This window comes from Dichomitus squalens (genome assembly GCF_000275845.1).
Source record: "Dichomitus squalens LYAD-421 SS1 unplaced genomic scaffold DICSQscaffold_78, whole genome shotgun sequence".
NCBI lineage: Eukaryota > Fungi > Basidiomycota > Agaricomycetes > Polyporales > Polyporaceae > Dichomitus > Dichomitus squalens.
The window spans coordinates 50,950-77,558 of record NW_006766960.1 but is presented as its reverse complement, the minus strand read 5'-3'; the positions used below and the strand labels follow the sequence as shown (position 1 = coordinate 77,558).

Sequence of the window (26,609 nt, the reverse complement as noted above, 5' to 3'; positions counted from 1 at the left end):
TTTCTTAGCCCCTCCCATTTGGACACTGTAGATACGTTCCCACAGCCGCATGCTACGTTCCCGTGATCGCCATGCCCTTGCCTTTTCTTTCTCGCCCTTTGTTCTCTCTTTGTCATCTTCACTGCCTCGCTCTCGCGCCTTGTCCTTGGTTGCTAAGCAGCCCCTCTAGTATATAAGGACCCCCTTAGGCGCTCCCTAGTCCCCATCTCGACCTCTTGGTCATTGGGACTAGGTGAGTGACCATAGCATTGTACTTCCCTTCGAGTGTTAATGTATAACTTGGTCATTGGGACTAGTCTGTCGCTGGTTGCGTGAAGACTAGCTTTCGTCCGTCTCGTGCCTTCGTGCCGACCGCCGCTCTGCCCCGTCGAGTTTTCTGATATGTTTATCCCTCTTACCCTCTCTTCTCCCCTTTCAGCTCCTCGCCGCTCGCCTACGAGGTCGTCGCCGAACGACGACCTGAGTCTACGCGCCCAGTCGCTGCGACAGGCAGAGGGCCTCATCACGGGCCTTCATCATGTAGGGGTGGGACTCTCAGGGAAGATGGCATGGGCGTTGGAGTGTTGCATAGCATTAGCCGTCTATGCCAAGACGGTCATAGAGAGCGCGGTAAGCAAATCATTGACGGAAGCTGTACTCACCCGCTTTGAGTCGCAGACAAAAGAACTCATCAGCACCCTGGAGGCGAGGGTGGCCGCCGCTGGCGACCATATTGCTGAACTCACAAACGAGCTGGCAGGGGTTGCGGAATGTGCAAAGGAGAAGATTGAAGGGGCTGTAGAGAACATTCAGGAGGCAGGACGCACAGGCCTCCCCCTCGGTGAGTCATCACCTGGCTCTCTCCCTTTCTCCTATGCGGAGGCTGTAAGAGCCAGCCTCCCTAGTACCACACGAGCTGCGCACTTGAGTGTTGTAGACCGGGAGAGCATCCGTGCGCGACAGATCCTTATCGATGGCTTCCCTGGGAACCGCGATGGCACACTCTCAGAGATGGAGATTCTAGAGCAGGCTAATGACGCGCTTGATTACCTCTCGAGAGAAGAACTTGACATTCCGGAAGGCCTCCGCTTTACTGCAGCGAAGGCCCTCCGGAACGGGGGAGTAGTTCTGGAGCTCGCCACACCAGACCTGGCGAAGTGGATAGTGCAGCACGCACGCGATTATGAGTTTGTGTTGAGCCCAAGGGCAAAGATTTGCCCTCGCCAGTACAAGTTGGTTGCAGAGTTACACCGGTTGGGTTAGATCCAACTGATACCACACAATGACGACAGACAGAACTGGATCTTGATCTTCAGGAAGGGGCAATTGTGGATGCTCGCTGGATTAAGCCAATTCACAAGCGGTACCAAGGCCAACGTTTTGCTCACCTATTGGTTACGCTCTCCTCTTCAGAAGCAGCCAACAAGGTTATCCGAGCAGGTCTGGTACTAGCGGGCCGCCATGTAAGTGTAAGGAAGAACCTAGCAGAACCATTGAGGTGCTCCAAATGCCAGCGCTACGGTGCAGGGCACCTGGCCAAGGAATGCCCTCAGGAACGGGATACATGTGGGACATGTGCACGCTCACATCGAACAGCAGACTACAAGATACAAGAGCCGCAGCAGTATCACTGTGTGAACTGCAATGAGAAGGGTCATGCCGCATGGGACCGGGAGTGCCTGGTATTCCTAGACCATCTAGGCAAGTTAGATGCTCGCTGCCCAGAGAATCGCCTCCAATTCTTCCCTACAGGCGACCCAGATTCATGGGTCCCTAAGATGCACGATAGAGCTGCCTCCGCTACAAGAGTTCAGCTGAGGGATGTTGTAGAGGAAGGTATTGAGAAAGGACCAAGGGCGCCCTCGCAACGTGCTAGGGCGCAGAAAGAGCGTGCACGCATGGTGCAGACGCAGCTCCCGTTTGGTTCACAAAGGTCCCGGGTTGATGACACAGACACTTGACACAAAACATGATAGCGCACAGACAGACGGTACTGCTAATATCCCTGTTTCTTTTTCAGGATGTGAAGAAAGACAAGCACTGAGCCACAGTGCTCCAAACTGCTGCGCTGAGCCTTTCCCATTCACGACTTCTCAAGTATGGACTGCTGCGCTGACATCACTGATACTTTCCCAGGTTATGCTCACTGGCACATGTGTGCAGTACGATACAACGTCCCTATATACATTTGCTGGCCATGCATGTATCCAAGACTTCAGATCCCTTGTACCTATGCGTTGTGGGCGTCCGCCCGCTCTAGGGGCGGGGGAGTTCTGACGAACGGCGGGGATACCGCCGGGCGTACTCCTGACCGCAGCAAGAGGCGAGTCCCAGGGACGCAATTGTACCCATCGGGCGGCAGGTTTGCAACCCGCACCCTAGCCTTCACTGGCCAAGGGTGGACGGGCGGTCGCAACGCATAGATACTGAGCCCTGCCACTCACCGATCCTTCACTAGCATACCTCTGCACTCCACCCCTTCCGGTCTCCGCCCAGCCCTTCCCCTTGCACCATTCGTCACCGCTACTTCCCCATTACATCCCCCTAGTTTGCTCGAGCCTCGTGCTCACATTGTTCCGCCGAATACCCACTCTTCTTCGTGTAGACAGTCTTTGTGTTTTAAAGCCTACCATGAGGCGCGGCCTCGCAGGGCAATAAACGGGATCTAGAAAGAGAGAAAGGTACGATTGAATCCGCCCTCGGCAAGCTTCGACAAGCTGACTACATCATCAGCGCCTTGGTTGACGGACTCGGCTGCAAGTCGACGTAGCCCGTCGACATCGAAAGCGACCCTGCGCTCTTTGTGGCGAAGAGCGTCGTTATAGCTGAACGATAGACATTACAGATGTTTGTGAGTAGAATAGAATGTACAAGACCTACACCCAGCGCCCCGACGTGTAGTTGAAGATATCGTTCTGAAAATCCGCCATAGTGGACAAGGCGCGACGTGGCAGCGACACTGTCATGGTAGAGACATTGCTCGGTGAGGAGGAGAAAAACAGTCGCAGATTGGCTGGAGCTTTGAGCAGGTGGAAGACGAGTCTCGCCTTCCCAAGGCAGCTGAGCATGCCCCACAGGTCGAGGTGAGGTAGCTACGACTCCGTCTTCTAAGAAAGTTGGCGGTAGTGGGAAGGACGGGGGAAGCGGGCCGAGGGCCGACTCCCGAGGCCTGCGACAGTCGTGCGAAAAGCCTCTCCACGTGACTATCTACATGCATGAAGAGGCGCCGACACGGCTACCGTTGCTGCTCGGTCGATGAGGACGAGATGGATTCTACCGGTCCACCTCCTGTAGGGTTTACTCATGGTCGTTGGCTGACGCCATACGATTCAGTCTCTCCCGAGAAGCGACCTCTCGTATCGGCAGACAGCGGTGTAGACGGTTCCTCACCGTCCAACGGTGACTGTAAGTCCGGTCACTATGTCTTGCAAGACAGTACCGAGAGCACATGGAAACGACATATGTCTTTGCGTCGCTGCAAATCCTGGGTTTTTCTGGCTCTCCTCGCCGTATACCTCTTTTTCCTCACTTCGTCTCCGACTGCTCCGGCAAGAGAAGCCGATCCCGTTCGCCGATCGAACGGTTACTCCGACATCGTCCAGTGGGACAACTATACCCTGTGGATCCACAATCAGCGCATTTTTCTCCAGTGAGTCTAGAGTGACCGGACCTGGTGTGAAGTCTCGCTGACTATGGATGACCAGCTCCGGAGAGTTCCACACATTCCGTCTCCCAGTACGCGAGCTGTGGCTTGATATTTTCCAGAAGATGGTCGCAGCCGGACTCAATGGCGTCAGGCGAGCATATGTGAGACTATCCAAAACGTGTGGAAGCTGATCATATTATGCAATACAGTATCTACGTCCATAGTACATCTTCCCCGACCTTGAACCTTGTCGTGGCATACTGACCTCACATCAGTGGGCCTTACCAATCCTTCACGCGGAGTAGTCGACTTTAAGGATTGGCGAGCCCTCAAGCCAATGTACAACGCTGCCAGTGAAGCAGGCCTTTTCATCGTCCTTCGCCCAGGTGAGCTGTATGCTTCCTTCGTTTCCTTGCAGCGTCGCTGACAGCGTCCTATACAGGCCCTTACGTAAGTGCTCGAGGGATACCCCAACCGACGGCGAGCGGATTGACTTGACCGACGGCAGATTAATGCAGAGACGAGCGCGGGCGGCATCGCGCACTGGATCACCACCGAAACTGCGGGTGAGGTCAGGACGAACGCGACGGACTGGGTTGAGGCGTACGAGCCGTACATCGACGGTGTCATCAAAGAGTCTGTAGATTACCAGATCACGAATGGAGGCCCGATCATTGGTGTGTCTCGAGCTGTGTATGTGTATCTAATGCTGACGAGGAGTGCCTGCGGGTAGCGGTGCAGATCGGTCAGTAGGACTAGACGTGGACGTCCGATAAGGTGCAAGAGCTAAGGACTGCACAGATAACGAGTACGACCAGAGCATCTCGCACCAGCTGTACTTTCAGCGACTTGAAAATCAGTACCGCGAAGGCAGTATTGTTGTCCCTCTGTAAGCTTCACACTTGCGTATCGTCAGGAAAGCGCTACACTTACATCGACGCCAAGGACATACAACGACCCTAATGAGCGCGAGGCATTCATCAATGGCACCGGCGCAGTTGACATCTACGGAATGGTGATTCTCTCGTATTCCTTTGTGCTCTCCCAGCGTTGTACCCAATGCGTCATTACAGGACGCGTATCCGCAAGCGTTCGACTGCTCGAACCCCCTTGTCTGGAAGAACGTCAGTATGAACTATCACGCGTACCACGAGAAGGTCAACCCGAGCCAGCCATGGTACATGCCTGAATTCCAGGCCGGCGCATTCGATCCCTGGGCAGGGCCGGGGTATGAAGCGTGCGCAGTGCTGACGGGCCCGGACTTCGAGGACGTGTTCTACAAGCATAATTGGGCCGCAAACGAGAAGCTTGTAAACTATTACATGATTTATGGGTGAGCTTGCACTTGCTTCGGGTCCTTTAGCGATTTTGGGGTGTCGCTTATCGACCGAGCAGAGGAACGAACTGGGGTGGGATTCCCTTCCCGGGCGTATACACCAGGTACGTATGTACCAGTAGGCGGCCCTTGTGTCTACTGTGGCTAACGAGGTGTGCAGCTACGACTACGGAGCGCCAATCCGCGAGAACCGCCTCCTCACGGATAAGTACGACGAAGTGAAGCGCCAGGGCATTTTCCTCCGCTCCTCACCTGAGTTCCGCAAGACAGACTGGATCGGAGACTCTGCGTCTGGGATTCCCGAAGTTACTATCGACAATGGCCTGGTGTATGGTACATACTTGCGGAACCCCGATACAGGCACTGGGTTCCTTATCACTCGACAGAACGACTCGACGTCTGCGTACGCACTTAGCCTCTTGTCCAAGAAGGCAGATGCTAATCCAATTTCCACATGATCAACAGGGCCAACGTCGCGTTCACGGTCTCCCTCCCCACCTCGCAGGGAATTCTTACTCTTCCTACGACGGCCGACAGTATTGTACTCCACGGACGTCAAAGCAAGCTCATCACCACCGACTACACGTTTGGGACCAAGGGAGCCCTTCTGTACACCACTACCTCAATTTTCTTCGCGGGCACCATCGGGCCCCGGGACGTCATTTTCCTCTATGGTCATGTTGGCCAGTCTCACGAGTTCTCGTTCATACCGTTGGGAGATGGTGTCGGCACGACGTCATCTCTCGTGCAGCTGAGCAAGTTAGCCAGGCGCCCGGCGACGACGGTGACGATCCTCCCTGGGGTCCAGGGCTTGATTACGGTATGGGAATCCCCTGAGCAGCTCGTCCTCTACTCCGATCCCGTCACTGCGGCGACGTTCTGGGCTCCTCCCATTCGCTCCCCGAGCGTCGACATCATCGAGGGGTTGGAAACGTTCTGGCAGTTCGGTACGAACACGACCGTGCTCGTTGGGGGGCCCTACCTAGTGCGCAACGCCTCCCTCGAGGACAGTGGAACAACACTCGCGCTGGTCGGGGACTTGAACGCGAGCGTCCCGCTCACAGTCTTCGCACCCCAAGAGGTGACAGCTGTGACGTGGAACGGGGAGCCTGTCGGCACCATGACGCAGTCAAGGTCTAGCGGGCTTAGGGGAATGTTAGTGTTGAAGAGCGGGATTCGAGACGTGAAAGTGCCGGAATTGACAGGGTGGAGGTACGCTGATAGCTTGCCAGAGGTCAAAAAGGGATATGATGATACCGAGTGGGTCGTTGCGGACAAGAAGAGCACGAATATTCCAATCAAGCCGGTCTTTGGGGATGGGAGGGTCTTGTATGGGTGCGACTATGGGTTGTCAGTGTGCATCTCATTGGCAGTAGGAAGTTGAGAGAGGAGATCGCTCATATGCATATAGCTGCGAAAACATCGTCCTCTGGCGCGGACACTTCAATGCGACTGGGTTAGAGACCGGTGCCAATTTGACCATCTATGGTGGCGAATGTTGGTCCCGCATTTCTCTGGTCTCACAATCTCGTTTACTGATATTCACGACATCCCACAGGTTTTGCTGCTTCAGTCTGGATCAACGACAAGTTCATCTCGTCCGTTTATAGTCCTTCCGAGCACGTCAACCACCTCTTTAAGTTCCCCGAGGATGCCCTCATCGTGGGCGAAGACAATGTTATGACCGTCATCCAAGACAACATGGGTCTTGACGAAGACGACAACGAGAAGTCGGCGCGCGGCATTGCCGGGTTCGCCCTCGTTGGCGGAAATACAACATTCGGAACGTGGAAAGTTCAAGGCAAGGTCGGGGGGTACCTGAAGTATGTCCTGTTTCCTGTGAACGATTCAAGAGAGATCGGTATTCTGACTGAAATCTAGCTATCCGGACAAGGTGCGCGGGCTCTTCAACGAGGGCGGCTTGCACGGCGAACGGAAAGGATGGCACCTTCCCGGGTTCGACACCTCTGGCCCGGAATGGACTCTGCGCGAGCTCTCGGATGGTCTGCCCGGTGGCAGCGCGGGCGTTGGATTCTTCGTGACGACATTTGAGCTAGATATCCCTGGTTTTACAGACACGCCCATCAGCTTCCAGTTTGAGGAGACAAATGACCAACCGTACCGGGCACTGCTGTTTGTGAACGGGTGGCAGTATGGGAAGCGCGCGGCAAACATCGGGCCGCAGACGAGGTTCACTGTTCCACAGGGCATCTTAGACTATACTGGAGAGAAGTACGCCAGTCTTGTCTTTGTTGCGTGGTTGCGCTGACAATGCTGCGCAGCTGGGTAGCGATCGCTCTATGGGCACTGAACGATACCGCAGTATCGCCGACTCTACAGCTTGCTGTGGACGCCATCATCGAGGGAGGCGTTGGCCCGATCGCGTCCAACAATCCCGTATGGAGGTCATTGAGGCCGTAAGGAGATGCAGAAGTGCAAGATAGGAAGGCGGGAGGCTCTGCAAGCGTCGAACTGTTGAGGATCGGATGGACTGTATCGAATCACTAAAGCCTTCGAGATGCTTGCCTATTGATATCCAGACAGTGCATTGTAGGAGTTAGAGAGAATGCTCGTATCTTTCAGGACACCCGTGGCACCTTGGTCCGCTGTTTCGCGAATGCGACAGCGATTGTACTTGCTCCGATGGCCAATGCACGAGATCTGCCGAACAATCCACAGCCTGAGCGCCATACCCAAACTTGCCACGAAGAACGTATAATCGCCTCTAGCGAGAGCTCAGAGATGCGGGGGGCAGCGACGCAGGAGGCTTCTCACAAGTAACAGCCCATGTAACACCATACCGGTGAGATCAGGAGAGCATTCCGGGGAGCATTCATACGGCGCCTTTGTCCAAGTAGCCCAAGAGAACACGCCGTTTTACAAGTGTACGAGCAAGTAGAGCACAGATGGAGTATGAATCGGGATCTGTTGCAGCCCTGTCCACCAGGCCCCCCAAAAAAGTATGAATGCAGTGATATCACTGCCAGCGCACTGACAGCCATCGTGAGAGGCGGTAAGTAGGAGACACGGCCCTGGCCTATGATTAAGTACCTGGCGCGAGGCGTGAGCGCTAGCCGAAGGATTATGTAATTCATAAGCGACCACCCGGGACAAACCAAAGCTCGCGACTTGTGATAGTCATCCGCCAGGCGGTGAGCGACCATCATACCGCTACTAGGCTTAAAGAGACCAAAAGGTATGTGTGAGGAGGCGCCAGGGGCTGAAAGGAAAATCTCACAGAAGCGACTCGGAAATCCAAGTTCCAGGTGAGTTGTCGCTGCTAGCTAGATCATCTCACTGAAGAACCTGACGTCCGCTCCAGATGTTCCGGAATCTCAGATAGTTTCCTGAGTGTCGTAACGACTGCTTTGTGGCGTCGCTTTTGGAATTGTCTTCGTCTTTGTTCTCGTCTGGATAGCAGTCAAGTTAGTGACTTACGGGAAGATCACAACCTCGCAGCATGACCACCCCAATGTTCGAGCGCGTTTCAGAGATTCAAATCGTCCAACGAACCATAGTCAGCCGGTTTCATGGAGACAGATCCTGAGATGTGCTTAGTGGTGCGGCTGAAAGTCCTCCCGTCCGGCTCTCTCTAGATATGGGAAGCGTAGCGCCCGCTGCAGGCGCGTAAGTTCTAGCAAAAATTGTTTTTACATCTCATTTCTACTCTACGCTCACCAGTACTGCTAAAGAACGATATGAAGGAGCACAGTCATACTGATGGCCAATCAGAATCTGCATTCGAGCTGGAGACGCTCCCCCAATATGGCGACGGCTCGACATCGACTCCTAGGACGCTCTCTGCGCAATCGTCCATGGCTGCGTTGCGAGCCGATGATCCTCAAGAAGGGGCGAACGTTCAAGAGCTAGCACCTGTGGATCGCGGAATACAAGCATGGACGTTCTGTGGCGCAGGATTTGTGCTGGAGATGATGGTGTGGGGATTCGGTTTCAGGTTCGTTGTGAAGTGCCCGTCGTTCGACAGTGTCATCACACTCACTTGCCTCTGTGATAGTTACGGAATATTCCAAGGTGACACATTTTTGGCGATCATACTTAGACATAGCTGATCGAAGAACGTGATAGAATATTACACTTCGAACCCGCCATTCAATAAGGAATCGCCTGTGGCGATCGCTGCGGTTGGCACCGTTTGCCTTGCCATCGAGTATGGGGAGGTTAGTACAACATCTTCAGCAGTATAACTTGTTTCAAATACTTACGCTGCTTCTAGATTTTCTTCCTATACTTTTTGCTACGCAAATACCCGGACTACGTACGGCTATCTATGTGGTGCGGGTTGGCGATCTACTCAGTCTCGCTCTTTACATCTAGTTTTGCCACGCGAGTACGTCTGCATTGCATAAGTCATCGGCGTTTGTCCATTCATCTCTGATCGCAATCGCACTATATAGGTGTGGCAACTGATATTGCTCCAAGGTATTGGCGTGGGCGTCGGAGGCGGAGTTATGTACATGCCCATCATCTACCTTCTTCCTCAGTGGTTTTCGGAGCGTCGCGGACTCGCTGGGGGCATCATATACTCTGGGATCGGTGTTGGAGGTATGTTGTTTATGCCAGATTGTCCCCACCTTGTCGCTGCACATTTTACTTTCCGTAGTTCTACTGACTTCCTTGCGATTTACAGGTTTCGTCTTTCCGTTGATCCTCAACGGCCTACTGAGCAAACTGGGGCTCTCTTGGACCCTTCGCATATGGGCAATCGGGTCTTCGATCTGTTCTGCTGTTGCATTGTTGGGCATGAGGCCGAGATTGCCGGTCCCTAAGTTCAACGCTAGCAGCCGTCGGCCGAAACTGATCCCGAACAGATTGGATTTTTTCAAGACGTCGCTCTTTTGGAGCTTCGTGAGTGCCGTCCCTTATACCATTTCGCGCTGACACTAATGCTCTTTTTGCATAGGCGATCACGACTCTTCTCCAAGGTCTCGCACACTTCCCCGTGTCGCTTTACATCGCTACGTTCGCCCGCGCCCTCTCTGACCAACTCACATCGACGGTCATCCTCTCGCTGTTCAACGCATCTGCGTTCCTAGGCCAGATCGTCATCGGATATCTAACCGATCGTATACCATATCCTTCTATCATGGTCTTCAGCGCGCTCGGAAGTAGCCTTGGTGCCTTCCTCTTGTGGGGACTCGCAGATAGGGTCATCTACCTTTACTTCTTCGCTATAGTCTTTGGAAGTCTGGTGAGTACTTCACGCTGCCAGATGTCTCACCAAGCGCTCATACGTGCCGACGCACAGAGTGGCGGCTTCACATCGACATGGACTAATGCGTCGTATGAGTGCGCGGGGAGTTCGCTCGAGTTCTCGGGGATGGTGTTCTCGAGCATGACTCTCGCGCGCAGTGTGTCGGCTGTCGTTGGGCCGATCATCTCTGGAGTGCTCCTCGAGGCTGGCGCGGACACTTCGATGGGAAATAGGTTCGGCAAGTTCGGGTATGGGGCGATAGAGATATTCGTAGGGTCGTGCGCGTTGGCCACGGGGGTGGGAAGCGTCGCGGTCGCAATCGCGCGGCAGCGAGTTGCGGTCGCGCGGGTGTCCTCGTGATCAACGAGATACTTGTCTAGGACGAAACCGGGCGAAGATGTCCCAGCATTCACCTCGTAGCGCTATCTAACTTGCCCTTTCGGTTTCTTGGGATATTGCCGCGGTTGTTGCTCCACAGAGATAGCCTTCGCCGATCGTCGACCCAACAGCTCCACTTCCTTGACTAGGCCTGGGTCATGTGATTTGTCGTATCGCATAAGAAGCGCAAAGCCGCACTGGGACCTTCTTTACCTTCCTCCACTATCGCCATGAAGGTGCTCGAGGGCGCCAGCCCCGTCGAACTGCTTGCAGTTCCCGGGTGGCTGGTGGATGAACCCGAGCTCCAGAAACGAGGGATTGTGCCTGTCGAGTGTTTGAAACCGGTCAGTATTGTGGCTATCCGAGCGCTGATGTGTCTCATCTCCTCTTCGGTAGTCAACGGTGTTCTGTACAAGCTGGTTCACGACCCCGCAGTACGTCGTGAAGGTTGTCCACAGAAATGTGACAGAGGAAGTGGATATATGCGCGTTTCTGCAACAAGACCCGGCTTCGTCGGATAACCACATCATTCCATGCGAGGTCGTTCGCTCTCACAAGACCTCGCTGGTCATGCCGTACCTGCCTTCTGTGGGTACGCTCCTGCGCATAGACGATGACTGGCTGGCCGCTCTCCTTGAGGTAACCCGCCAACTGTTGGAGGTGAGCTGCGTTTGTCACGGAGAGTGCTTGTTTGCTTCGTTTCCCTTTCAATGACTGACGAAAGCGCGCAACACAGGGAATCGAGTACCTGCATCGGAATCGCATTGCGCACATGGTACATCCTGACAGCGTCTATGCGGCGCGCATATATATGACTGAACACTGTGCTTAGGATATTTGTACGGGTAACCTTCTAGCTGGTACCTCTCGTGAGGCGGGCTTCGACGGCCGAATTGCAGACGGAGGGTTGTACATCATCGACTTCGACCGATCCCGGCGACTACCCCTTGGTCCTGGAGAACAAGGTGCCATTCCTCTCCCGCCAACCCAGTTCGTTCCACCTCCGGGGATCACGCGTCTCGACCCTTATTCCTGGGACGTATATTGCGTTGGCCGGGTCCTCGAGTTCCTTTTGAAGGTGACTTTGCATCACACACACAGATGAGAAGGCTGCTGACCTCAAACATGCATAGACCAGACCGGACGAGACGCCCCCCTGGATTGCTCAGCAGCTAATGTTGTGGCTGAAGGGTGACGAACAAGGGTGCACCGGCGTATGTCACTGCCGACCTACGGCACGAAGAGCGCTACGAGTAGTGAATGCAATCAAATGGTGCATTCGTGCGGCTGACTTTTGCGGGAATGCGGTTGGCTATCTGAAGGACATGTTGAGATCGCATCTGGGCTCCCGAGTTTGATTGGGACTTATCCTTATTTCGTACTTATCGCATTCCTTCACGGACCTGCTGTTGTCTTAGTAGAACTTAGAGCATAGACGCGACTTGCGTAGAAGTGTAGGCCCAGTAGTTGTACCCTATAGATTTGTAGTAGACGTGCCTTGTCATCAATTTCACCACTGCCACTGGCAGTGTCGAGCTCTGAACCATATTCAGACATCGGAGTCGACTTGAGGATTCGATAGTGCTGGAACCGCGTGGGATCGAATATTTTCAAACTTATCGGTTGAAACTGGCTGAGGCTATGATCAGGTCGTGGATTGTGGTGGCTGCATTGCACGGAGTGGTCGCATTCGGCGCCTATAGGTGGCTCACCGCAGCTTCCTCGGATACAACCACGTGGGTAGCAGTGCGTCGCCTGTCGCCGAACCTGTCCCGTTGACTCGCGTCTTGTCACCAGATTGACCTATTAATCTCGCAATCCTTGGTTCCCAGTGCTGTTAGATGACCTTGTACCCTTCTACTTCCGCACTGTTTCTACAAATTGCCGTTTGACCTGCTTGCTCATGTGTTTGTTGGGATTCCAGCGCTGCACCACAGGACGCGACGGTCCGAGCGGCGTGCGGCGGATATCGCTCCGTATGTGATGGTCCCAGCAGAAGACAGGTACGAGAGTATGAAGCGGAGGATACACATGTTCAGGAAGGAGTCCGCACCGGTGCAAGTGGTCATACGCCACGAGTCCTTTTGGTGCGTAACCCACCTGATCCTACTTATACTCCTGGGCTGCCCATCTCGTAAATCCTCCCCTGCATGCCGCCGGTCCGCTTTCTGAATGTTTCCCGCGCCGCTGTCCTCTGGTCCCGTGGTTGTGATGTTATGACGTGATATGCACCAATATATACTCGAGGTCGCCAGGATCACAGAGGTCGAAGGGGCCGGAGCCATGTTCCAGCTTCTCAGTACTGTATGGGCACGTCTGCGTCCAGCTTTGCTTGTATCTCTTCTCGTCGCATGGTCGAGTATTCTCTGCAGCAAAACCTCTCCGTCCGTCTTCGAGGGCACGTCTGCAGTGGTCGCTGCTAACCCACCCCGCCAATCCAACGGATTCACTGATGTTGTGCAATGGGATAACTATACTTTATTCTTGCACGATCAACGCCTGTTCATCCAGTGGGTCCTTTGACTTTGGAAGACAAGACCATGTTGACTCAATGTCCTAGTGCCGGGGAGTTTCATACCTTCAGACTGCCGGTTCCCGAACTCTGGCTGGATATTTTCCAGAAGATGGTAGCTGCGGGTTTCAATGGTGTCAGGTCGGTATGTTGCGTATCAGCCCAGCTCCTTCGCTCATAGATTGTCTGCAGCATATACATTCACAGTATGTTCATGAACTTCCTTGCCCGTCATGTGTGCAGATGTCTCGCAAACTAAGTTATCGGTACAGTGGGAGTGATAAATCCCTCACCCGGCATCCTGGATTTCAACGATTGGAGGTCACTGCAAGCAATATATGAAGCTGCTAAAGTCGCAGGTATATTCGTCATCCTGCGTCCGGGTACGTAGTGCTCGTGCTCTGGACCCTACCTGATAATGAAATCTAACATCTTCTGTGCTCAGGACCCTACGTAAGGATATTTCGCTTGAAGCTTCGCCAAATGTTGTTTGCATCGTCCCTTACAGATTAACGGCGAGACGACGTCAGGAGGCATCGCCCACTGGATCACAAGTCAGGTCGCGGGTACTGTGAGGACGAACGCCACAGACTGGACGGCAGCTTACCAGCCCTACATCTCGGGCATCATCAACGAGAGCGTGCGTTATCAAGTGACAGAGGGAGGGCCCTTGTTAGCGGTGCAGATTGGTGAGTCTCTTGTCCGATCCCTCGAAGAGTCCTTAATTCATAGCCACCACAGATAACGAGAACCGCAATTCGCCGGATCCTTCCACTCAAGAGTACTTTGCACAACTCGAGAACCAATACAGGGAGGGTGGCATCGTTGTCCCGCTGTGCGTACTGCTACTCATATGCGCCGTATGGAGTAACTCGCTGATTACGTCTGCAGCACGTACAACGATCCTGGCATGCGCTCGGGGTTCATCAACGGTACAGGTCATGTCGATATCTATGGGCTGGTATGCGCCCCATGCTCGGATTAAGAGCATAAAAACTAAAGACTGACGTCCTACAGGATGCATACCCTCAAGGCTTCAATTGCTCGACGCCTCGCACTTGGAGCCACGTCACGACCAACTACCATCAGTATCACAAGGCAAACAACCCCAGCGAGCCTTGGTATATGCCCGAATTCCAAGGCGGATCTTTCGATCCGTGGGGCGGACCGGGATACGATGCGTGCGAGCTGCTGACGGGACCAGACTTTCAGGACGTCTTCTACAAGCATAATTGGGCCGCTAACGTGAAGATGATCAGTTACTATATGCTCTATGGGTGAGTGCTCGTGGGGAAGAAACGAGAGCTGAGTCTGTATATCAACGCTGGTCAACAGAGGGACGAGTTGGGGCGGGATTCCTTTCCCTGGGGTGTACACGAGCTACGACTACGGCTCCTCGATCCGTGAGAATCGTGCGCTTACTGACAAGTTCGACGAGGTCAAACGCCAAGGGATGTTCATCCGCTCCTCGCCGCAATTCCTGAAGACGGACTGGATAGGTAACTCTAGTTTGGGCATCCCCGGAGTGACGTTGAACGGGAGTGCTGCATTCGTCACATCGTTGAGGAATCCGGACAGCAACACTTGGTTCCATGTGACGCGGCAGGCGGACTCTACCTCGACGTGAGTCTTGTTCCGCTTCGACTACCATTAATGAAACTGATACAAGGGCTCGTAGAGCGAACATTTCGTTCGCGCTCACAGTGCCCACTTCTCAGGGTATGCTAACACTACCGCGGACGACTGACAGCATCGCGCTCAATGGTCGACAAAGCAAGCTCATAATCACCGACTACTCCTTCGGTGTCCACGGATCCCTCCTGTATTCAACCGCGTCTGTCTTCTTCGCAGGTACGATCGGCTCACGCGACGTCTTGTTCCTCTACGGCTTCGCCGACCAGTCTCACGAGTTCGCTCTCAACATGACTGGGAATGGCGTGCGGACGAGCTCTTCACGCGTGCAATTCGGCACATCGGATACTATCAACGACCTTACCACTGTTGCTATTGTCCCTGGATCTGCCGGACTGCTCACGATCTGGGACTCGGACAAGCAGCTCATCTTGTTCTCCGAACCTGTCACCGCCGCGTCGTTCTGGGCGCCAGCAATTCGGGCCGAGACCTCCAGCACTGTTGCAGGTCTGGAGAGCTACTGGTGGTTCGGAACAAACACGACCGTGCTTGTCGGCGGGCCGTACCTTGTACGCAATGCTACCCTCTCGCGCGATCGCAACACGCTCGCTCTCCGGGGCGACCTGAACGTGTCTGTGCCTCTTATCGTCATCGCACCGCCCTCCGTGCGCGCGGTATCATGGAATGGGAACCCCGTAGCAATGCGCAGCGATGGGAGGGGTGTTCTGACTGGTAATCTACAGCTGAATGCGGACATCGAGAATGCGAAGGTGCCGAGGCTGAAGGGGTGGAGGTATAAGGACAGCTTGCCTGAAATTCAGCCAGGATTCGACGACTCGGATTGGGTCGTTGCGAACCATACGACCACGAATATCTTTCAGAAGCCATTGTTTGGGGATGGAAGGGTACTCTATGGTATGTCGCTTGACATTTGTTTGGGAGGAGCTATCCTCTTCACTCTCTCTCATCTCTTCTCTCTCTCTCGAGCATCGGATGCTGAGCACCATTTCATTGCAGGTTGTGATTACGGATTGTAAGGTCATGATTGATATCTGGAATTCCACAACATTGAGTTATGCTAGCTGTGAGAACACCGTATTGTGGCGCGGACACTTCAATGGGACCGGGTCTGAGACGTCCGTCAACCTCACTATCTACGGCGGTACTTGTGAGTGTTCAATTCCCACTTCTATCCTCCCGTGCTTATCGTCGCCTGCACATCAGTCTTCGCCTCATCCGTGTGGATCAACGACAAGTTCATTGGCACAGTCACCAGCAGTGCTGATCATGTCAACGGCCTGTTTCCATTCCCGGAGGGAGCTGTGATCACTGGATTGAATAATGTGATCACGGTTATACAGGAGAACATGGGCAACGACGAGCAGGCGAACATCAAGCCGGCTCGTGGCATCGCCGGGTTCCAGCTTGATAGCGGGAACTTCACCACGTGGAAAGTCCAAGGAAAGATTGGAGGGTACACCAAGTCAGTAACATACTCGTGTAATTTGTGCACCGCTGCTCTACGCTGATACTATGGACATCCGCAGCTATCCCGACAAGGTGCGTGGAGTGTTGAACGAAGGAGGTCTCTTCGGCGAACGACATGGTTGGCATCTTCCCGGTTTCGACACTTCTGACTGGACACTGCGCGATCTGTCCGAAGGGCTACCTGGAAGTAGTGCCGGCGTTGGATTCTTTGTGACGACGTTCGACCTCGCGTTCCCCGAGGATACGGACCCATTCGTCAGCTTCCAGTTTGAGATGAAGAACACACAGCCATACAGGGCGCTCTTGTTCGTGAATGGGTGGATGTTCGGCAAGGTACGCTCTGGTACTCCTCAAGGGTTGGCCACGCTAAGTGATGGCACGAAGCGTGTGGCGAACTTGGGCCCGCAAACAAAGTTCCCTGTCCCTCCAGGAATTTTGGATTGTAACGGGAAGAAGTGAGTCCATACCCTATGACGCTCTGTAATGAGTCATTGATAATGTCTTGCATTGCAGCACGGTGGCGATAGTCCTCTGGGCTCTCGAGGATACTTCGGTATTCCCGACTCTGGACCTCATTGTTGACGACGTGTTGCATGGTGGTGTGGGTCCTATTCCACTGCACAGTCCTGCTTGGAAGCTCCGCGAATGATAGTTGAAAGTTATGATACAATGATTGTACTTGTATGAATATATACGAGCGAAACACGAGTGCACTCCCATTCTTAGCCGAGCACACTTCACAGATAAATATCTTGCTGTGGCACGAGTACGTACCATCCGTAGAGAGCCGACCAACATGCCACGAGTCCGATGCGCCAGCCAAGCCTACTACGCTGGTGGGCACCGTCGAGAGCCTTGGAGACGCCGAGGACGTCTGAGAGCGTCTGACTACCTGATTCTCGTGTCTCAGCTCCTCACATGTAGTTTGTCGAAGGGGCCTACCGATGATATGCGCACCGCTGCACTGAATGATGTTAGGTACCCCGCAAGTCAAGTTTAAGCGCTTCAACAGTGCCTTGACTCCGGCTCTCGCGCCGGAGCTCCGAGCTGGGGACGAGACCAGATAGGCGCCGAGCCCTTGTTTGTTTCCGACGCTCCGTTTCGCCTTGTCCCATCTGCAATACCCAACTCGCTGTTATCACTGCCTTATCATCATGGCCACTTTTACGGGGCACATTGACTCCCGACCTATTCCTGACATGAGGAAGATTCCTGAGTGGCTTTTGAATCATCCCGAACTTCACAAGCGGGGCATTGTTCTGCATAAGTCACTGCAACCTGTAGGTCATATCATGAACCTTCATTGCGAGAGGCTCATTTCCAATACTGATACACCGATGAAGTTCATAGTTTACCAAAAGCAATGGGCAGAGGAAGGTCCTGTCTATGTCGTGAAAGCTCTCAGAGACGGTCGGCCTGAAGCAGACTTTTTCGAGCTGTTCGAACAGTATTCGAGTTCTCCCACTGATCATACCGTACCACATGAGCTCATTAGATGTGAGCATCCCTTGGCGGTCATGCCCCGCCTCAGTCTGCTATCCAAGGTCCTCACCTTCAAGACTAGTTCCATAGTTGTGGCGTTCGATCAGATCATGGAGGTCCGTGAGGTAATCGCACGTACACCAAATCGCTGACGACGGCCACGCAGGGTGTCGAGCATCTTCATAATTTGCGTATTGCTCATGGAGTAAGCCTAGCCACAGTACTCAAAGATATCGCATGCTGACGCATGCCTCCCCAAGGATGTGTTTGGCTGCAATGTGGTCGCCGCCACTGAAGAAGACGCGCAACGTGATATGAGAGTGACCGCTGGCAAAGTGTATCTTATTGACTTCGAGAGTTGTCGGCAGTTTGCGCTAGGTCCTGGTGTCCAAGGTGCGGTTCCAGTGCCACCAGCTCATATCAGACCACCCCTGGGATTGAAGTCGTTTGATCCGTTCTCTTGGGACGTCTACTGTCTCGGCGCAACACTGGAAGTCATTCTCCAGGTGAGCATGCTTCACTGAGACATCCCCATGCGCCGCGAGTAATACTCGTTCCCTGATACGGAAGGAGAAGTTCTTCTGTGAACCGCAGTCTCAACCATGGATTCTTCGTTGGTACGCGCAGTGGCTGAAAGGCAACGAGGTCGGATGTACAGCCGCATGTCATTGCCGTCCCCGCATCAGAAGGGCACGACAAGTTCTCGCGAGCATCCGACTGATTGTCGACGTGGGCGAGGTCGTTCAAGCGGTAGTCACCTTTCCAACTGTTCTTAGCAACTCTTGGCTCAGATGAGTAGTCCACCCTTTGTTGTACTTGAAGCATCGCTATAATTCAGGACCGTGCTGGCTATGGTACCTGGTACCGTCTAGTCGTGCGTCCAGTTTTGGTGGCGATGGGTCACACAGTCAGGGCATCTGTCCGAGACTGGAGCAGTGGGCCGTAGATGGGCTGCCAGTGGCTTAGGAAGTCTTCAGGTGTCTTGGAAAGCCCAACTGCTCTGCAAAACCACGGTCTTCGTGAGGATCATGGTCAGAAATCGTCCCCGGTATGCTGCTTCAATCTCGCCTTGAACGCGGCATGTCCGGGCCGTTCGGGCCTGTCAACCTCTGATCATGGCTGCCTTTGCCATCCTTGTCGCCTGCCCCGTCCACGCGCTGTCCTCTGCCGCGATCCTCTCAAGAATTGTCAAGAATTGAAGAGCTAGAGCTGAAGCCCAAGGATGGAGACTATGATGCCCTGCCTTCTGGCAGGTTCTACGTCAAACCCGCCACCATGTCTCTCTCCAGATTCTGGGCACTGATGGTTGTAGTGAGTCCTTCTTCTCCTAGCCTCGTGCAATACCACCTAGTGCGCCGTTAGTCGTCCCTTGTTCCAATACCTTTCGTAAACCTATTCAAAACCTCAACCGCGTCTCCAACGCCAATGAACGTCCAAAGCTCGTACGTTTTGGGGTTGGAATCTCACCTTCTCTTTCGCCGCTTGTATTCTCCTCCTCTTTCGCTGCAAGACGATCCCCGCCTCCTGCAACTTCCACATTGCGTCTGCTGGCTGAGATCCTCATGCGCGTGTGGCTTCGCGAAGCATGGCATGCCTCAGCGGTTCGGGGCGTCGGCCAAGGCACGTACTATCTCCGTTGCACATGTGTGGCAGTACCGCCGGAATTGTGCACGCTCGCTCGCGCTTCTCTGCCAACTAAGCAACCGTGAAGTTGCTTCTTTCGTCCTCTAGGTCCCGTCCCTCGCGCGACTATCATGTATCAACCATTGGAGCATATGCTGCTCAACTTCCGTACTATGCCCATAGCTTGAATGATCAATGCTACCTTGTTCTCTCCTGGGCTGTGCGTCGACCACGATAACGGTCATACACTGTGGCCTTGATAAGTCATTCAACTCATGATTGCTCAGGTGTCTGCCGTTCTGTACGTAGTCACCAGAGAATTTTTCGAGAGGATTATACCTGGATTTGGACTGGCTCTTCATTGTCAGTATTGAGACTCTTCCTTTACGTTCCGCAGGTCGACTGACTACTGTCGGGTCATATCTTAAGACTGTCTTCCACGGAAGACACGATCTGTCTCACTGCTGGCGGCGGGCTCATGGGTTCTCAAGTCGGTCCTGGGATTGGACGCACAAATTTGAATCTCCTGTATGATGTGGGCCCGGATACATCCGACAGGAAGCAGTCAACCTATTTCAGGGCACAGGAATGAGATGCGCAACTCTCTGCAGGCGATTCCAAATCGCTCTCTTATCGCCTCCGAGGAACAAGTGCGTATATCACCCCATGTCCATGCCCAACTATCAAAATTCCACTGACAACCCCAAATTCCAGTTATATCCTTGTAGTACCACAGCGGTGTCTCTCACTCGCTTCACAAACATCACGCCTAGCCCATATATCCCTCATGGGTCTTCAAACCTTACCACCACCTGCGATCGTGCCATGCGTGCTGTACGTCTTGCACTCGCACCCCTTTGCTTCGTCCAACATCTCGGGAGCTCATAGTCTATGTCTCGCGCTGGACTTCCCTTCTGTCTGATACGGTCGTCACCTTGTGCTTTTGTGCCTGCATTGAAACCCTTCTTGATTCCCTCGACTCGCTTCACGTGCTTTCCTTGGACCCGATGGTGTGGGTTTTCTCCATTATAGAATGATGGACTTGTTCTTCCCATCGGCTCGATCGTGACTGAGATCGCTCCGGAGCACGCGGACTTTATTGACATCCTTCGTTCCGTTTGCCCTTTTCGGCAGCGAACTTACAGTGTCGGCTCTAATGCCATAAGTGTGTTGACGTTTTTAGCAGATCCTCGCACGCCGATGACATTACCTCCGGCCAAGTCTGCTCAGCGATGTCGGACATGAGACCGCTCCCATTTGAGGTCCACGTTGACCTTTTGGTGCTGGTCGCAGACTTCATTAGATCCGTTGCCCATGTCTCCGACGTTCTTTCCCCGCATTCATCTCGCACAACCCTGTACCGCCGTAGTATATGATGCCATTACCGGCAATTTGGAAGCCTTCCCCAGGCCTCGGACTTCATTCGCGCTATCCCCACGCTTCTTACGCATATCGTTCCTGACCCTGGCATATGAATTGATCAGTCGTTCTGAATCACACCCCCTATCAGATGCGCAGACCCACCTTGACAGAGGTTCGACATGGGCTACCCAATCGTGGAAGGTAACGCCGCACATAGATCACCGGGTACACGGGCTCGCGAAGTCTGCCAAGGATGAGCAGTAGAACGTAAAGATGTGGTCATTCAACAGGGGAAATATCGCGACTTTCACGCGTGTTTGAAATTGAAACTCCACTATGAAAGCCCTTACGTGTCTCAGACTCTTTTCGTTCCATGTTCATCTTGTTCGACAGGTGGCTGGCCTACCGGCGGCCCGTCGGCGCTTGAATTGCCGTATCTGGACGCGAACAGGTACGCAACGCCCATCAAAGTCTGTATAGGCTTTGTTCCGATTGAAGCCAAATGGAAAGCAACCGCGTGAAGCTGACACGCTCACTTGTGCATATGGAAGTGAGAGCCTTCCTCCGAGGTGCTGCTCAGGACGCGCGGTCCAACGTTCCCGAGGCGATCTCGCGAGCTCGCGCGGAGCATTCAGAGCGTCGGAGTACCATCCTGGAGATCTGTAACTAGGACTTGCGACTGCCCCGATGGCTAGCAATTCCTGTTCCAACAATCAGCGATGTCCTCATACGCTCAGTCCCGCGCTGTCGCCCCCTGACATAGGTTCGCGACCATTCAATCGCGCACATCTCACTCCCACCAGATACTCACCGCCGCCTCGCTTACAGACTCCGGACCGGGGTGCCCACTTCCCTTATCCGAATTCGCTGACCCCGAATCGCACAGGAACCTCGCCGCCCTCCCGGACCCGCACCGCTTCTACTCGTCACCGACCACGAGCCGAGGAGAAGACGCGGAGCGTGCTTAGAAAGGCGATTTGAGCGAGCCGAACCCCTTCGCGGGAGGCCGACATGAACGCGGTAACTCGCCGGCGGGTCCAAAGCTGCAGTGCTGAGCGCAGCCCTTCCACGCGACGGACGAGAGGCCGGGTATGAACTCCGCTCGGGGGCCTGCAAAGGCACGGTAGAAGGCGATCGCGACGCGCAAGCGTGGTTCAGGTTTGGACAATCTGACTTGCAAGCGTTCATACACGTACAGCTTTGCAGGGTCCCAGCTTAGACACTTCGAGATGCTCGGCATTCAAAGGCGTTTCAGGCGAGAGATAGGCTGCACATCGACGGCAGCCACCAGTTTGGCACGAGGGGGGTCTTTAGGTCATTCCAGCGCTCACCGATCCGTCCTAGTGCGAGGCTCCCGGCGCGCAGAGCATGCCGAGGGGACGAAATACAAATACCTGGATGATGGAAGGTGCAAAGAGAAGCGGAAGGCCGATTGTAACGCCCCGAGCCTAAGTATATATGTGGATGATGAGCAAGCGCTCTGGGGCGAAGCGTTATTCCGTATACGTATCAGTTGATCATGAAGCAGAAGACGACCTATGTAGTGGGATCGTGCCACCTTGTCACCGTCGCGAGTCGGATGGTGTAAAGCTGAGGCCGAGTTGAACCTTATCTTCACAGTTCCAAGCTCTCGGGGACATCTAGCAGACAACGAAAGCCCTCTCTAGACGCGTGGGTGCAATGGCAGAACAGGCCGGAATACGTCCGATCGGTGTTACGCACATTGTCAGCGTGGAGATTCCCAGAGGATAGAGCAGCGTGGACCAAAGTAGACACGGTGATAGCGGAGACAGACACGCTCAATTGGGTACACTCGACTCAAGAGAGAAAGTGCAGCACGCGGGGCTGCGAAGGGCTCAGGATACTGATACTGATACAAGTGATGGAAGCGACTTGACAGAATAACATGGAGGTGAAGTAGCAAAAGCCAAAGGTTTAAGTGCTGCTGCAGATCATGCACTGAACGAGCCACGCTTAGCGGGAAACGCGGCACGGATGCGACCGAACTCATTGTCCCCAAAAACGCGAGCCAAGATAGAGAGAACGGAAAATCGGCCAATAAGCGAGCCTGGGACAGGACATAAGTCGCAAGAGCAAGGAAGACGAATAAGCTGGCAGACTTGTATGATACGTGTACATTCCTGCAAATATCTGATATTGCGATAGCGATTGCGAAACGGATTGCGAAGGGATGAAAGCTGTACACAGGAGTGGCGGAGACGGATGATGTCGCGTGGCGGTGATCTGGACCCCGTAGACAATGGTGTAGGCGAGGAGACGACGAGCACGAACATGCACAGTCCTTGGTTGGATAGCGGCATATGTGGCCATTGAAGGTCGTGAAGGGAGGAGCTACACGGTGGGAGAGGAGAGCCGCACGGCAACAAATCGGAAGGGAGGATGGCGATTGAAGGGCGATCAGGACGAGCGATGGAGCAGAGCAACGGCCAGAGACGGACGCGGCACCCGGTGCGGGCGCGCGTAGAGTACGTATGCATTGGCTCGTGGAGCAGGGGCGGCTGGCTCAAACTCCCTACTGCCGGCGACCACTCGTTCGGAAGGTCTATTTCGCCATGGCCAGACGGGCACGCGCCGGGTGGAAGAAAGGATGGGAGGAGAGAGTAGTGGGGGATCGGGGCAGAGATAACATTGGTGTGGGGCGAACCGTCCTAACCTTCCGTCGCCCCACTGTGCTCCTCACTCCGGGGTTGAAGGACGAACGCGCGATCGTCAGCAGACCTGGGACAGATACTCGCAAGCATGGGAGACAGGCGGAGACGATGACTGCAGCAGGGAGGGATGGACTGGGGGCGCATCACATAGGAGTGGTGTTCGCGCGGCGTGCGCCGGGACGTTGGGGCGCGAGGCGCCATTGCTTCTCCCAGTCCTGGAGGCAGCGTACGAAGCCGGAGTTGGGCTTGATGCAGGCTCGCTTGCGCTTGACGAGGTCGAACGCGGAGTCGTAGGACATGTTCTGCGTGTAGATGAGATAGGCGATCACGACGGCGGCGGAGCGCGACACGCCCTAGAGGAAGGCAAGGCAAATAGGTGGTCAGACGCACGTCGGGGGCGTGGGAGAGAAGACGAGGGACGTACCTGCTGACAGTGGACGAGGACGTTGAGACCGCGCCGAAGCCTGTCGTCTATCCACCGGACCGTGGATTCGAGGTGAGGACGGAGGTCCGCGGACGTACTGTCTAGGATGTCTAGGCGGTAGCACTCGAGCTTGTTTCCCTGCGCGGCATGGGCCTCGACGGATGGGAGCCAAGGCGCATCGAGGACTTGGACGAGGGCAGAAATATGGTTGCTGGCGAGGAGGGAGGGGTCGAGGATCGCGGAGAAGGATCCGAGGAACAAGGCGCCGGTGCGCTGCTGGGGTGAAGCGGGCAGGATGAGGTGCATGGGCGTGCACATGGCCTGCATGACTTCTGGGGGGAGGTTGTCGAAGCGAATCATGATGTGCGATGGGCAGTGTATGAAGTGGGCTGTGAGGGACGAGGGATGAGTTGGAATGTTTTGCGAAAAAGAGCTCGTATATAAATTGACGGAGGAGTAGCAGACCGGATCGGGCGCGCCAGGTATCGACCGAGCACGTGGGGCGCCTGAGGCCAAGCATTGCCTAATTGGGGGCAGGGGATGATGCTCTAGACTGGGGCCGGTGCCTGTCTGCTACATAGCTGCTACCCGATCGGATCGTCTCCTCCGCCTCTCCTCTTCTTCCTCCCGTACACCCTTCCTGCCCCTTGCTGACAACTCCCGACTCCATACACTCCGCCCTGGCTACACAACAAAGTACACCGGTTCTTTCCCCACTCCGTCTCACGCCGTATTTCTTACCCTCTCTAGCAATCATTGTCTGCTCTCCGACGTGTCCGCCTCATCGTCCCTTCTGACCAACTCAGCCCTCTGTCGGTCTGATACACTGATCTAGATCTATACGTGATCTCACTCACACTCCATTACTCCGCCTCATCTAGCCCCGCACACGAATACCTGAGTCGCGGTCGTCAGCCCCACGTCACTTGCAATTCGTCCTTATCGCATAGTGCTTGCCTGATTGCTGTCCTCGAAGCAACGTCTACCCCGCACACACAATCGGGCCCGAGTCTCGGAGCGCCGGCATAAATCACCGATGTGCGGTACGGCGGGCGACCAGCACAGCTTGCGGATCGACATCGACCCGCTCGGATTCCAATCCGGCCGTGTCTCCCGTCTCCCCACTTCGCAATCTAAGCTTTCGCTGTCTATCGTAGACTGGGCCTATCCCGCGTGCACTGCCAGGGCCGATCCTTATTGAAAGCAGCCGTCGAGCCCCACCGGGGCCTCGTCCGCTCTCTTCTCTGCTCGGCTGACATGTCTCTCACCTCTTTCGTTCGACGACCGGTCTCGTCGCCGATCGGAGCGTACGACTCCTCGATAGGCATGCGCAATCCGTGTCGTCTACATACCCATTCGGCCACCCGCTGTCAATGTCCGTGCCATCCAGGTCGGGTCCAGCTCTCCAGAAGCTCTGTATCCCCTCCGGGCTCTTCTGTGGCGTTCCCGCGATAGCAATGGCCTGTACTGGCCTCCGCGTGCTGTGTACTCATTTACGTCCGGATTGAGCTTGGAGGACAGCTCCCGCCTTGCAAGCTTCATGCTTACGAATTACCCCGCGCTTCGCGTCACGGGCTCCACCGCGTCCAATCCCGTGCTCCGGTGTGTCCCTTCTCGCGCATCGCAGTCAGCGGTTCTTTATGCGCCTCCTTGATACTGTTTGCAGCTGACAATCTGTTCAGTGTGTCGTGCGGATGATCTTCGTGTACGTTAGGACTGAATTCTCGATGTCGCACTTTGCTCGATTCTTCGTCGTGTGTGACACCTCGAATACCTTCCGGTGCCTGTGCCTCGGTGGGATCATGCCAGATCATGCCACCCGATGGCAAGGTCATCGAGTGGTATGATGTCGTGTCCCACAACCAAGGACTGTGTACCGTGCATCGCCAATGCGACGTTTGCGCCGGGGAAAATCGAGTATGTGCATGACGGTACCATGACGAAGCAAAAATTCCCGCGAATGCCAGAATCTTGAGCCACCAGGAGTTGTAGCGTTCAGTAGCAGTCTTAGCGCTTCCACTTCCTTTCCTGAGAAGGGATGCTATGTACCACTACCTCGTTCAGCCAAGAGCATCAATCTGAAGCTAAGTGTCTCGTTCTACGCCATACATAATGACAGGGGTCTTCGTAGATCTACTTCCAATACCCATGAGATGGCATGCATCATCCCTTCATCGTATTCAGTTAGGAGATAAGGACGAACTAACTCCTGCGGCGCCGTCTCGAGGGTGCTCTTGGCGCACCAAGTGATTGTGGTGTATACTCCAGACTTGGATCACACCCAATATCCACCCACACATATGAGCTTCCGTCGTCTTCTGCGCCTTTCTCTGTCTCCACGGGCTGAGATGGGGCTGTCGAAGAGGGTCCAGCGGCCCAAAATCGGTGAACGTGAACTTCAAATGTTTCAGGAAGGGCTTTCCCAAGTGCAAGAACGCACTTTCTCTGAGGAGGTCGTCTTTGAGTTGCGTGGTTGTGAACGTGACGTCAGATCTCGGACCTTTGCCCTCGCATATACCTATGTCCTGGACTAATGCTAGGATGGTATTGGAGGTTAAGACGCTGCTGTCTCTTGGCGCGACCTTTGCAGCATAGCGCAGGGCAGCTCTCGCCCAAGGAAGGGTTCCTCGTTGGGCTTCGACAGCATTGATAGCCTCTTGCAGTATCGTGACAGTGTCAAACCAGCTTGTGCGGTCTCCGCATGCTCGACGCGGAGTGACAGCACTGTGCCCGCGCTCGGACGATTTCCGCTCGCCGTAGCCGTGAGCTGTAGAGGTTTCAATGGAGTGACGTCTTTCATCTGCAGGCGATGTCCCACTAGGCAAGGACCGCAGCTCAGCCTTGCATATGATGCCGAATTTTT

General features: G+C 54.5%; 7 protein-coding genes across 7 annotated transcripts in view; 5 read left to right on the top strand and 2 right to left on the bottom strand.

Moving 5' to 3' along the window:
* DICSQDRAFT_113205 (uncharacterized protein) overlaps positions 1-3,047 on the bottom strand; it is a gene marked incomplete at both ends in the record, with an annotated part of 21,277 nt that extends 18,230 nt beyond the window's left edge. Inside the window, 2 exons of the mRNA XM_007370859.1 lie at positions 2,665-2,804; positions 2,860-3,047. Of these exons, the coding sequence (XP_007370921.1) occupies positions 2,665-2,804; positions 2,860-3,047 (328 nt within the window). The remainder of the gene's footprint in view (positions 1-2,664; positions 2,805-2,859) is intronic.
* A 393-nt stretch (positions 3,048-3,440) lies between these two features.
* Positions 3,441-7,382, top strand: DICSQDRAFT_174984 (uncharacterized protein; the record flags this gene model as incomplete). The annotated part of the gene is made up of 17 exons (XM_007370858.1): positions 3,441-3,628; positions 3,684-3,771; positions 3,835-3,841; positions 3,901-4,011; positions 4,068-4,075; positions 4,134-4,302; positions 4,359-4,370; positions 4,427-4,514; positions 4,571-4,640; positions 4,699-4,958; positions 5,021-5,065; positions 5,122-5,364; positions 5,427-6,311; positions 6,373-6,458; positions 6,520-6,784; positions 6,843-7,193; positions 7,244-7,382. The coding sequence occupies 17 exons, from the start codon at positions 3,441-3,443 to the stop codon at positions 7,380-7,382; spliced, it is 3,015 nt and encodes a 1,004-aa protein (XP_007370920.1).
* Positions 7,383-8,776: 1,394 nt separating this feature from the next.
* DICSQDRAFT_71706 (MFS general substrate transporter) lies at positions 8,777-10,533 on the top strand (the record flags this gene model as incomplete). Its single annotated transcript, XM_007370857.1, has 8 exons — positions 8,777-8,916; positions 8,977-8,993; positions 9,048-9,139; positions 9,196-9,309; positions 9,377-9,524; positions 9,610-9,827; positions 9,883-10,170; positions 10,228-10,533. The coding sequence occupies 8 exons, from the start codon at positions 8,777-8,779 to the stop codon at positions 10,531-10,533; spliced, it is 1,323 nt and encodes a 440-aa protein (XP_007370919.1).
* Positions 10,534-12,834: 2,301 nt separating this feature from the next.
* DICSQDRAFT_71631 (uncharacterized protein) lies at positions 12,835-16,832 on the top strand (the record flags this gene model as incomplete). Its single annotated transcript, XM_007370856.1, has 16 exons — positions 12,835-13,061; positions 13,112-13,204; positions 13,256-13,269; positions 13,336-13,446; positions 13,509-13,516; positions 13,572-13,752; positions 13,805-13,898; positions 13,955-14,024; positions 14,081-14,340; positions 14,399-14,686; positions 14,742-15,614; positions 15,769-15,863; positions 15,920-16,178; positions 16,243-16,516; positions 16,568-16,638; positions 16,697-16,832. 16 exons carry the CDS (start codon positions 12,835-12,837, stop codon positions 16,830-16,832), a joined length of 3,054 nt encoding a protein of 1,017 aa, XP_007370918.1.
* Positions 16,833-17,672: 840 nt separating this feature from the next.
* On the top strand, positions 17,673-18,488 carry DICSQDRAFT_157943 (uncharacterized protein). The gene is made up of 4 exons (XM_007370855.1): positions 17,673-17,781; positions 17,832-17,870; positions 17,926-18,171; positions 18,236-18,488. Exons 1-4 carry the CDS (start codon positions 17,701-17,703, stop codon positions 18,458-18,460), a joined length of 591 nt encoding a protein of 196 aa, XP_007370917.1. The 5' UTR covers positions 17,673-17,700; the 3' UTR covers positions 18,461-18,488.
* Positions 18,489-21,169: 2,681 nt separating this feature from the next.
* Positions 21,170-22,015, top strand: DICSQDRAFT_141323 (uncharacterized protein). The gene is made up of 4 exons (XM_007370854.1): positions 21,170-21,351; positions 21,462-21,760; positions 21,847-21,917; positions 21,982-22,015. The coding sequence occupies exons 1-2, from the start codon at positions 21,338-21,340 to the stop codon at positions 21,616-21,618; spliced, it is 171 nt and encodes a 56-aa protein (XP_007370916.1). The 5' UTR covers positions 21,170-21,337; the 3' UTR covers positions 21,619-21,760; positions 21,847-21,917; positions 21,982-22,015.
* A 418-nt stretch (positions 22,016-22,433) lies between these two features.
* DICSQDRAFT_141322 (DSPc-domain-containing protein) lies at positions 22,434-24,136 on the bottom strand. The gene is made up of 2 exons (XM_007370853.1): positions 23,747-24,136; positions 22,434-23,675 (listed from the first exon to the last, which is right to left on the bottom strand). Exons 1-2 carry the CDS (start codon positions 24,104-24,106, stop codon positions 23,466-23,468), a joined length of 570 nt encoding a protein of 189 aa, XP_007370915.1. The 5' UTR covers positions 24,107-24,136; the 3' UTR covers positions 22,434-23,465.
* Between the last annotated feature and the right edge of the window lie 2,473 nt (positions 24,137-26,609).

Coding starts and splice junctions, on each gene's coding strand:
- DICSQDRAFT_157943 (XM_007370855.1), top strand. CDS start 17,701: ATGCCCCGCCTCAGTCTGCTATCCAAGGTCCTCACCTTCAAGACTAGT. Junction 17,782..17,831: donor CGTTCGATCAGATCATGGAG/GTCCGTGAGGTA, acceptor ACGGCCACGCAG/GGTGTCGAGCATCTTCATAA. Junction 17,871..17,925: donor ATTTGCGTATTGCTCATGGA/GTAAGCCTAGCC, acceptor TGCCTCCCCAAG/GATGTGTTTGGCTGCAATGT.
- DICSQDRAFT_141322 (XM_007370853.1), bottom strand. CDS start 24,106: ATGATTCGCTTCGACAACCTCCCCCCAGAAGTCATGCAGGCCATGTGC. Junction 23,676..23,746: donor TCCTCGTCCACTGTCAGCAG/GTACGTCCCTCG, acceptor GCCTTCCTCTAG/GGCGTGTCGCGCTCCGCCGC.